Source organism: Cynoglossus semilaevis, chromosome 3 (assembly GCF_000523025.1).
Source record: "Cynoglossus semilaevis isolate Cse_v1.0 chromosome 3, Cse_v1.0, whole genome shotgun sequence".
Lineage (NCBI taxonomy): Eukaryota > Metazoa > Chordata > Actinopteri > Pleuronectiformes > Cynoglossidae > Cynoglossus > Cynoglossus semilaevis.
Genome location: NC_024309.1, coordinates 15,382,968 through 15,393,761, shown reverse-complemented (window position 1 = coordinate 15,393,761; position 10,794 = coordinate 15,382,968). Strand labels below are relative to the sequence as shown.

General features: G+C 43.7%; 2 protein-coding genes across 6 annotated transcripts in view; both read left to right on the top strand.

Annotated features, from left to right (window-relative positions):
* ncapg2 (non-SMC condensin II complex, subunit G2) overlaps positions 1-6,477 on the top strand; it is an 8,759-nt gene extending 2,282 nt beyond the window's left edge. The window contains 21 exon segments of the mRNA XM_025054610.1: positions 28-122; positions 191-347; positions 425-517; positions 599-724; positions 802-981; positions 1,095-1,247; positions 1,765-1,987; positions 2,148-2,245; positions 2,384-2,557; positions 2,654-2,724; positions 2,796-2,949; positions 3,027-3,203; positions 3,324-3,440; positions 3,961-4,107; positions 4,383-4,482; positions 4,571-4,785; positions 4,876-5,010; positions 5,183-5,286; positions 5,723-5,823; positions 5,955-6,054; positions 6,156-6,477. Of these exon segments, the coding sequence (XP_024910378.1) occupies positions 28-122; positions 191-347; positions 425-517; positions 599-724; positions 802-981; positions 1,095-1,247; positions 1,765-1,987; positions 2,148-2,245; positions 2,384-2,557; positions 2,654-2,724; positions 2,796-2,949; positions 3,027-3,203; positions 3,324-3,440; positions 3,961-4,107; positions 4,383-4,482; positions 4,571-4,785; positions 4,876-5,010; positions 5,183-5,286; positions 5,723-5,823; positions 5,955-6,054; positions 6,156-6,207 (2,772 nt within the window). The 3' untranslated portion in view covers positions 6,208-6,477.
* Positions 6,478-7,085: 608 nt separating this feature from the next.
* Positions 7,086-10,794, top strand: part of ptprn2 (protein tyrosine phosphatase receptor type N2) — a 77,000-nt gene continuing 73,291 nt past the window's right edge. The window contains exons 1-2 of one of the 5 annotated variants that reach the window (XM_008308381.3): positions 7,086-7,490; positions 9,310-9,555. In XM_008308381.3, the coding sequence (XP_008306603.1) occupies positions 9,438-9,555 (118 nt within the window). In that variant the 5' untranslated portion in view covers positions 7,086-7,490; positions 9,310-9,437. Of the gene's footprint in view, positions 7,491-8,201; positions 8,642-8,734; positions 9,556-10,794 lie in introns of those variants that run through there. The other 4 variants (XM_008308380.3, XM_025054612.1, XM_017031515.2 and 1 more) reach the window with 4 other exon arrangements.

Genomic DNA, 10,794 nt, shown 5'->3' with positions numbered 1-10,794 from the left:
GATGATATTCTGTCTATGCTGGTGCAGTGAAAGAGGTTCCTGGTTTTCCTCTTCAGCTGGAATGTCAACTTCATATGGGTCATTCATGGAACCATCAAGAACCAGCTGGAGTTTTATAACAGGTGAGCAGCAGTTCAGGCTGTCTCTGATCTCAGGTTCTCTGGTACTCAGTATTCATTTGTTGTTCCAGTTCGTTGATGACCCATATCACAGAGATCTACTTCAGAGCGTGGAAGAAGGCTGACGGTGAGTTTCTGGAGCAGATGGAAAGCTCGTGCATTCAGGACTTCATGCAGTGTGCCATCTTCCTGCACAGATCCTCTCCAGTCTACGCCAAAGTGCGACAGGTAGACCAACCGCCTGTTCTGTCCAGACTATTGTAATAATGATTGTGTTTTGTAATCTGTGGTCTCTTATGTTGCAGATCGTGAGCTATTTCCACTCCAGGAAAAGCTGCCCCAGAGTGGAGAAGATGCTGGATGGCCTCTACAAACCCATTCTCTGGAAGTCCTTATTTGTACGTTGACAGATTTACAGACACATTAAAACTAGGTTATTTGCATTTCTTTTCTTGTTTTTATTGTTTTGTTTTTCCCAGGTTCCCAACTCTGAGGTACGAGCAAACGCCACTTTGCTCTTGGCCGACGCCTTTCCAATCCATGACCCGGCCCAAGGCAGTGAGAACATAGATGTGAAGATTCAGAAGCAGCTGGACACAGTGATGGTGAGAATCTTCACCAGTCTGAACAGTCTCATCTTATCTTATTATTCTTATTAACTGTGACTTCATCTCTACTCCAGCGCCTTCTCGATGATCCTTATCCCGTCGTGCGCTCCAACGCTGTTCTTGGCGTCTGTAAAATTCTGGCTAAGTGCTGGGAGCTCCTTCCTCCTGCAATCATCACCGGCTTCCTGAAGAAGCTGATCACAGAGCTGTCCTGTGACATCAGCTCCCCTGACGTCCGTTGTTCTGTCTTCAAGGTAAGAAAAGAATACACACAGGGGCTTTTATTTTCTTCATTTCCCTAAACTGGGGTATTTTTAGGAATGTCTTGTGCAATGGCTCTTACTGCTGTGTCTCATGTTTACCACAGTGTCTGACCATCATCCTGGACAATGCTCTCAGCCATCCACTTCTGGAGAAACTCCTGCCCACCCTCAAATACAGTCTTCACGATAACTCCGAGAAAGTTCGCACAGCTTTCCTTGACATGCTCATCAAAGTCAAGGCCACACGTGCTGCCAAGGTGAGCTGTCAGCCATCAGAGATCAAACGTTGCCTCTAACTCTTCAATTTACTGTTGATTTAATCAAACACTGACTGATTTATTGGACTGAATTCTGAGAAACCCAGCATGATAATTATATGCTGTCTTTACACATAAGCATAAACCTTGAAGGTTTTGGAATTTCATTGTTTTTAAAAGTTTGTCCATCAAACCCAGCTCAGCTAACTCGGGTTTAGTGAAAAAGAAACAAGAAGAGCTGTTCCTGAAAAGACAAAACTGAAAAAGCTAAGAGCTAAGAGCGGAACCAGAGCTGGTCCAGAGGGCTCAGTCTGGACTAGACCAACTAAAGGTCAGAACGTTAGTCACACGTCACTTGAAAATGTAGCTACAACTACAGCGAGCTATATATATTCATACATTTAACATCTGCAACTGAGATAAAGGTTAGCAGGGTTGTGGCTAAGGACAGGACAGAAAGTGTTGACAATAGTTGAAGAGGTAGAACTTGAAATTGTGATCGTTTCTCTGTCTGCAGTTCTGGGACATTTGCCACATGGACCACCTCCTTGCCCGCCTGGCAGTGGATTCTCCGTCAGTCTCCAAACGCATCACTGAACTTCTCTTCAAGTCCTTCTTCCCTGTCAACGAGTCGGAGAGAGAGTGGTGCAGTCGCTGCATCACCCTCATCCAGATGAACGCTCTGGCAGCACGAAGGTTCTATCAGGGCGCCCACAAACACACGGCCCCCACTAACATCAGTGAGTTCTGGGTTTGAGTGGGCATCGTGAATGTGTGATGTTGAAGTTTGAATCCTGCCATGGACCAACACTGCTGTATATTTCAGCAGCAGAAGGAGAGGTGACAGACGGAGTCACCCTCAGCTGTTGGACTTTCATTTCTCTTTTTTTCTTCCTCCAGTCAAGATGATGTTGGCCATTCGCCGCATCCTGAACAGCTGCATCCAGACTGACTGTGACATGAGTGACATCAACGAGGGCAACAAGGAGAACAGTGAGGTGAGACTTTGTTTTTACTCTTCATCTCATTTTAAAACCCAATCATCAAAATGTTTTCAATTCAAATGAATTTCCCTTCATGACTCAGTAAAACCACTCGTGAGGTCGTTGTAATCCGACGCTCTCTGTTCGTCCCAGCAGGCGGCGCCTGTTGAGTTGGGTAAAGACGTGGCTCTCGTGTCTGGTCTGCTGGAGATGGTGGTCATCCTGTGGAAGAGTGTGGAGAAGGCTCTGAAACAAAATGAAGAAGCTCAGAAGTACACCGTGGCCAAGTTTGGCAGTGTTCTGTCCAAATATTTCCAGACCTTCGAGGTACTTTACAAGTATTTCACTTGTAACTTAGTTTCACCCTGTTTCACGTTCGTCAGTTATTGGAGGTGAAGGTTCTATTTTTCTTTCTCTCTTAAGGATGAGCGTTGTACTGTTCCACTCATACAACTGGCCTCCTTCATGCCTCCTGCTGCAGTTCCAACATTCAGGTGAGCACAGGAGGACACTGTGAGACAGGCTGTCCGTCTGTAGTACGTTGACTGTCTCTCTCCCTCCCCAGCTGTGGGCTCTTGTCCAGGCTGAGGCGTCTGGAGCCAACAGCCGTGCAAGCTCAGTACGGCCAGCTGTTGGACTGTCTCTGTAGCTGGGGTCAGGCAGCTGACATCCTCGAGGTCATCACCGAATGGCTGACTGAAGCTCCTCCCAAACAGGGGGTCAGTGTCTGCAGCATAGAGCAGCACAGAACAGTCTGCCTGTGAGGTTAAGCCTCTCCTTCTCTTCTCCACATCAGCAGAGTGCTGCCCCCGGCCGTAAGATGGTGCGAATACAGGAGACAGTGGAGGCCAAACCAGAGCTGGCACTGGTTTACCTGGACTATCTGTTTAACCACTCCTCAACACGGGACACAGTTCTGTCCGTGGGTGAAAAGTCACTGAAACAGCTCCACACTGTCCTGGGCAACTGGAAGGTAGGAAGTCTTAAAAAGAATAGGATTTGATGGAAAATAAAATGATTTCTTTTGTGGTTAGGCTTTTGTCTTTTTTGCTGACATGAATCATTTCCTGTCTTGTGTTTTTTGTCTCCACAGTCCGTGCTTTACACCCACCTGAACTCCACCCCACAGGATCCTACAGCCCCCAGTGTGGAGACGGCACTGCAGGCCTTCCTGCTGCACGGCCGTCTGGGTGCACATCTGCAACATCAGGTCAGTAATTATGTCACTTTCACCTGGAAAATATAAATCATTAAAACAGACCTTGTGGTTCTTCAGGATATTAAAAAATAATAATGCACCATCTGCTCATTGATCTACACTAGCTGACGGTCGCTGCACAGATCAAACACAGGTCACTGACTCTTGCTTACGAAATAACTGCAGGGGGCGCTCCTGTTTATCTAAACTCATTGATAAAGGCTTACACATCCATTCGGATGCTGCGCTCAACACAGGAGTGTGGACTTGTCTTGTTCCCTCCTCACACAAGGTCATCTCGCTCGTTCTCCACCCTGGTTCCCATGTGGTGGAACAAACTACCAGCTGCCACAAGAGGGCACCTGTCCTAACAAACCCACTAACGTCTAACATGAACCTCTTCTTACTCTATGACCTGCTGTGTTCGCTGTAGCTCGATAGTTCCTCCACCTGTGAGTGGCTCTGGATGAAGTGTCTGCTAAATGTAATAATAGTCCAGTCAAATAAAAGACGTCTCCCCCATTTCCTCCAGGCCTCCGAGGGTCGTGACTACCTCTTCTCTCTGGAGCACATAGCAGTTTGGGTGGCTGACAGGGTTTTGCCCTTCCTGAACGAGGGCAGCAACGACGAGGATGAAAATTCAGCAGCGTCTCTGCTGCTGCCTGTGCAGATTATTGAGGTGAGGCTTTTTTTTATTACAGCTGTTGGAAACCTGCTGAGATCTCTTCTATTCAACCAGCAGAAGGTGGAGCTGCTAGAACATCCATTAGATCCATTATATTAGAGTTCTATTGAGAGACTGACTCACTTGTCTCCTTTCTCAGGACCTTCTGCTGCTGGAGACAAATATAGACATAACATCTTTAGGACGATGTTGCCCAGTTAGCCTCTGTTGCCCAGTTAGCCTGTGTTGCCCTGTAATCACATGACCTAATAATGACACGTTCTTTGAAGGTTTTCCTAGCTGTGTGCCGAGATGTTTTGCTTGTGGGTTTGGGAGATGACAATTTCAAAAGTCAAGTCCTTCACCTGTGCTCGCTCATCCTCCTGTCAGGTGAACATCCTGCTTCATCTACCTGAACCACTGAATTTAACCTGCGCCTACATTTGTCTACATGATCTTTTCTCCTTTGTGTTTTCAGAGGCTGGTTACCTGGGCATCCCTGCAGTTCTTCCTGTCTTGAAAGAAATAGCAGACAGCTTTGTTCCTGATGATGAAAACAGAAATAAAAAGAAGTATCTGGAGGAACCAGAGGACGAGACCACCATCATTCTGGGCGTGGTGGTCAACATCTTCCACAAGGTTATAGAGATCTTAGCTCGGCGCATTAAGAAGGAACCAGAGCTGGGGAAACAGGTTAGCTGGTTAGCTGTGAAGAATTTCTCTGGTTCCACCTGAATATCACAGAAGTTCTTACTTTATATTTTAACTTGATCTTGTCTGTAGCTGTGTCTGTCAGCTGTTCCTGGTCTTACGGACTTCTTCCAAGTGGCTCAGACCTGGAAAAGAGCTCCACTCAGTGGTGTCTTTTCAACAATATTTGCCATCATGGTTGTGGAGAACAACCATGTGCTTCAGAAGGTGGGATCCTAGAGGTTAAACTCTCAGAACCTAGAGTAAATATGATTCCATATCATGGCCAAAATTGGTCCATGGCCAATAAAATGTGGTCGTACAGATTAATTTGGTCCAGTTCAACAGTAAATCACTGGTGTGGTCGGTGTTTGATTAACTATGTGTTTCCATGTTAAAGATGAGACATCCTGAAGAAGTGATCACACCACAGTCAGTGGAGGACATGCCTCCACTCTCCAGCATCCTGCTCTCCATTATCATCAAATCTCAAACAGTTAGCAGGTAAACATTCACTCCTTTTCACACCTCCTCTGACCCAACATCCAGGATTTTCTTGAATTGAAATTGATATTTGGCATAATTTATGGTTTATAGGTGTCAGCCAAATCAGTGGCTAACGTTAGCTCTGGTGTCTGTACCAGGATGGTTGTAGCTAATGTTAGCTCAGGTGTCTGTACCAGGACTGTTGTAGCTAATGTAACTTCCCTTATTTAAATGTTAAATTATTGGGCAGTATTTATTAAATTATTATTGTGTTCTTCTTTCAGACAGCCAAATCAGTGGCTAACGTTAGCTCTGGTGTCTGTACCAGGATGGTTGTAGCTAATGGTAGCTCAGGTGTCTGTACCAGGACTGTTGTAGCTAATGTAACTTCCCTTATTTAAATGTTAAATTATTGGGCAGTATTTATTAAATTATTATTGTGTTCTTCTTTCAGAGCATTTTTGAGGGAAGTTGAGTCGTCTCTGGAGTCTGACGCCATCAGCTGTCTGCTGGAACTGGCTGCAGTTCTGCGTGTATTGGCTGTCATCAAACACTGTGAGAGATTTAAGATTTTTTTGTTAAAACTGATGAATTAAATGATTAGATCCTTTGAGAAATCACATTTAAAGACTAAAAGAGTCTGTTCTGAGCTGTTGTTGTGAAGATGAATAATCTTTGTTCCGTAGCTGGAGTCTCTACTGGGGCTTTGAAGAGTTCAGCCGTTTGTGTCCAGCAGCAGCTTCAGACACACACAGCTACAGCTTTAGGCAGCACTGACGTCCTGGGGTAAGTGGGGGGAGAAGGAGGGAGATGTTCACTGATTGGTTAACTGTTTTATTTTTCCTGTTTAAACTGTGTTCACCATGTTTTCACACTTTTCTCAACAGGGTGATTTTTGACTCGTCTATGAAGACGGTGAATCAAATTCTGTCTCCATAAACAAGCTTAAAAAAATTGATGAAAAAAGGGAGTAAAACATCAGCTTGTCTGCTACTGTCATGGACTCTGTGACAATATGTGAATATGTCAGTTTATCATTCAGGTCATAATCAAAGCAGCTGTGAAATAGCTGTTTATTTGTTCCATCTTTTAAAAACATTGTACGTATATATAAATATATATCAACTACATAAAACCTATTTTTGATACCACTGCTTCCATTGTAGGCTGTATTGTGATGTTGATGGGAATAAAAGTGTGTATCACTCAGCAGGAACCAGATGTTAACTGCTTTTTTTGTTGTTGTTTTTTTCAGTTTGCAGTAATATAAAGATATAAACTCTAGGTCATTGACAAGAAGTGTGTCAAACTACTGAATGCTGATTTTTTTTTCTCATGTTCAGTAATGAGTTGTCAGTACTTTCTATTGTTGCTTATTTATAAAACTAGTATTACTAAACAGCTCTACCATCAGTTAAATAGTCCCAGTGTTAGTGCGGCTCTTGGTTGACTGTACGCACCATAGAATTGAATGGAAAATGAAATGAAATCATCAATTATTTCCTATTGTGGTACTGAACAAAACCTGGACCCTGTACAGAACCTTCTGCAGCAAAAAACAGCAGAAACCTTTCCAAACACTTTATGTCTGACGTCATTAATCCTGTACAACGTGTACGTGTGTAAAACCCCTGTTTATTCTGGTTACTATGACCTTTGGTAGAAACACGAAGTTTACCCCAGAAACTGCTGTCCAATGAAGTATTAGTAGCGTTTCTCTTGGTTGTCTTAGAGTTGGAGTTTTTTATCCAATCATATCTCAGCCTCATGTTGCCAGGGTCAACTAAATCTGCCCTAAGGCCTTCACAATCAGAAGTGCTGGCGCTGGAAGTATAAAATGAATAGCAACAAGATGGTTTCATTAACCAATCAGGTCATGGCATCAAACTGGCATATCAAGGCTTGTATTGGCGATTTGAGTGATTTGATTGGTTGGTCAGAGAACTCACAGCCTTTGATCTACCGAACTTCACCCAGCAACTCCCGCGACTTGAAGATGAACTTTTCTCTGCGTCCACCGAGAACATTCTCAGCCTGAAGCGAGTTAAAACTTATTCCATAAATACGAAAGGACAGGCTGGACATTGGTCGTTAGCTTGGAAGGAGAAAGAAAAGTCAAACTAGTTGTTAGAACTGGAGCTCACGGATAATCTGTACAACAGCGTCACTGAACTCATCTCAAGAGGAGGAGGGATTTGGTGAACAACGAACCAGGAGAGTTGGTGAGACAAATTAGTTTACAATTCTTAATTTGTTAATAATACTAATATTATTTGGTTATTTTTTATGTACGGCTAAAGCTAAATCGTGCTTAGTGTCGTTTTAGTAATGACGTCGTTATGGCGTTATACAACATTTCTGTCGTTTCGTCTGGTCAAAATTACGTTACAGATACGTTCGCAAATGACGATTCCCACTGTCCAGAATAAAATTACGAAAGACGTTGTTGTTATTACCAATGTTAATTACGGATAGATAAACTGTTAATGTTGGTATGTAATGTTAAAACGGTTAGCTGGTTTTTATAGACCCCGTGACTTCATTAAGATATGGATTTACTCGGGCAGGACGCCCCTGAAGGTCTAGGTGAGAAATACACGGTACGTCACTGCTGTAGTGTACTGTACTATAGTGTACTGTACTGTAGTGTACTGTACTGTAGTGTACTGTACTGTAGTGTACTGTACTTCAATGGCCGACCATTAAGGCCAGCACAGCCTTCTCTGCCTAATCTACCTATCTACTGTATCTCTCTCTCTCTCTCTCTCTCTGTGTGTGTATATATATATACATATATAATACATATATATATATATATAATACATATATATGTATTTTATATATAAAATCCAGAGTATTCTGTTCTCGTTATTCATATTTTGTATTTGGAGTTTTTTATCCAATCATATCTCAGCCTCGTGTTGCCAGGGTCAACTAAATCTGCCCTAAGGCCTTCACAATCAGAAGTGCTGGCGCTGGAAGTATAAAATGAATAGCAACAAGATGGTTTCATTAACCAATCAGGTCATGGCATCAAACTGGCATATCAAGGCTTGTATTGGCGATTTGAGTGATTTGATTGGTTGGTCAGAGAACTCACAGCCTTTGATCTACCGAACTTCACCCAGCAACTCCCGCGACTTGAAGATGAACTTTTCTCTGCGTCCACCGAGAACATTCTCAGCCTGAAGCGAGTTAAAACTTATTCCATAAATACGAAAGGACAGGCTGGACATTGGTCGTTAGCTTGGAAGGAGAAAGAAAAGTCAAACTAGTTGTTAGAACTGGAGCTCACGGATAATCTGTACAACAGCGTCACTGAACTCATCTCAAGAGGAGGAGGGATTTGGTGAACAACGAACCAGGAAAGTTGGTGAGACAAATTAGTTTTGTCTTGTTAATTATATTGTAATTGTAGCATATTATAGGTTTGTTTATTATATATAATCACACTTGTGGCTAAATTGTGCTTTTTGGGTTTGTTGCTTTATTAATGACGTCATCATGGCTACGTGAATTAGCCAGGACTTGACGACTCGTTATACACCGACCGAGGCCTCGTTGACTGTAGCCTGAGTAAAGGTTTCAGTAAACGGCTACACTCGTCCTCTCGTCGTCGTTGTTCTCACCATGTCTACAAGACAAACGTCGAGCTGCTGCCATGTGATTGGCTGATGACATAGATACGTGAACAGGTGTTCCTAATAAGGCTACGAGGGTGAAAACACGCGTGATTAATGGTTTGTTAGTTTTATGGCTTAAAATCTTGAATCATCAAAGTCTCATTATCCTGCCGCTCCTGCCACCATCGTCTTCATCATCGTCGTCCTCATCGTCGTCTTCATCATCGTCGTCGTCGTCTTCATCATCGTCGTCCTCATCATCATCATCCCTCCTACGGGCGTGTGCGTGCGTCCATGTGAGTGTGTGTGTGTTGACGTCAGAAGGTGAGGAGGGGCCGCGGCTGCTGTGTCTCTGTTTGTGGTACTGAAACAACGCCTGTGTTGTCTCTTCTCTCCTCTGCGGCTCTCCGATCTTGAGACGATGCCTCTCTAGGCTCCGCTGCTCGTGGCGGCAGATCACCGACGCTGCTTCGACAAGAACATGCGCTTCTAACGCCGACTTTGCGGCTGTGGATCAGTTGTGTTGTGGTGAAGACAGGAGCAGTGATGGACCCACCGTGCTGTCCCACCACCATCCACCGGCAGCACCTCCTTCTACACCTCCTGCTGGCTGCTCTGGCTCTCAGCTTCTACTCCTCACCTGCTCTGGCTGACGGAAAATTCGGTAGGAATAACGTTTATGTTCAAATCGACGTTTTTATTGTCGTATTTTGTCCCTGATGCAGCCTCAGCTTCACATCATCAAACCATCTGCCTTTGGCTGTGTTTATATTTATGAACTCATCAGAATTAAAACATTTGACTTAAAAATGTATGTTTAATTACATTGAACCAATATAAATGTTAAATGCACGAACTTTATTTTTATTTTTTAACATTTCCCTGTATTTCTTTAGGGCCTTAGCAAAGTTGTTCTTTCTCAGTTTCCATCTATTTTTATTCTACTATTCAACAACCATACAAGCACAAACAGGAAGTGCAAGTACATGATGGTGTATATTCAGTATTCATATTAAATATACTTTTCATATAGATGCTTGTATTTTATCCACTCAAAACTATTTACTGCTAGGTCAGAGTCCAGAACCAGCTGTTAGCAGTTAGCTGCTCTAAATGTCTAAACATTAGCATTAGCAGTTTAAACTTCTGTTTTTTTTTTATCCCCAAATTTCACAAACTGCCCCAGTTCATTCAGGACTCTGTAAGGCCTGGGGCTCCAGCTCAACTTCACGTCCCTGCTGTGGAGGCAGTGGAAACTGACCGTTACATAACAGTGAGAGCGGGGCCTGATGGAGAACACACTCGGTCGCTCACACCTTTTACCTTCATCACGTTCCTCCACGTCTACATCTGCGCTCATGTCCGCAGCCTTAATGATCAAGATTAACTGGGAGTCCAGAGCTGATCAGAGGGGGTGACGCTTCACAGGTTAGCCAGTGGGGAGCGCTGTTTGTTTTAATGCTTCAGTCCACTGTCGTTCTAAGTTCTTGATGCGTCGGGGGTGGAGCCTCGTGTTCTTCTTCTGATTCTACAGTAGGCTGAATGGAAACAACAGCCACAGCCTGTGGTGTGAAACCGTCTGAACAGCTGACAGGCTTTATTTCCTGTCTCTGTGGAGACACTGTGCAGGAAAATGTTCTATGCTAGGACAGGTCGTCCATCCAGGGACACTTGTTTTCTTTTATTGTTGTGGAGAACTTGCCAACGCACCTGAAGAAGTGAACGTTTTTACACCTGGCCATTGTCCACTAAATGATCGTGCCGTGGGCAGTGCTGACCAAATGTAGGAGAGACGAACACTTGACCTCAACACGTGATGTAAAAAAGTACAGTTAACAGTACTGTCACATTTACATTACCTAGAAAAGAGGAAGATAAATATCATCATCATCATCATCATCAT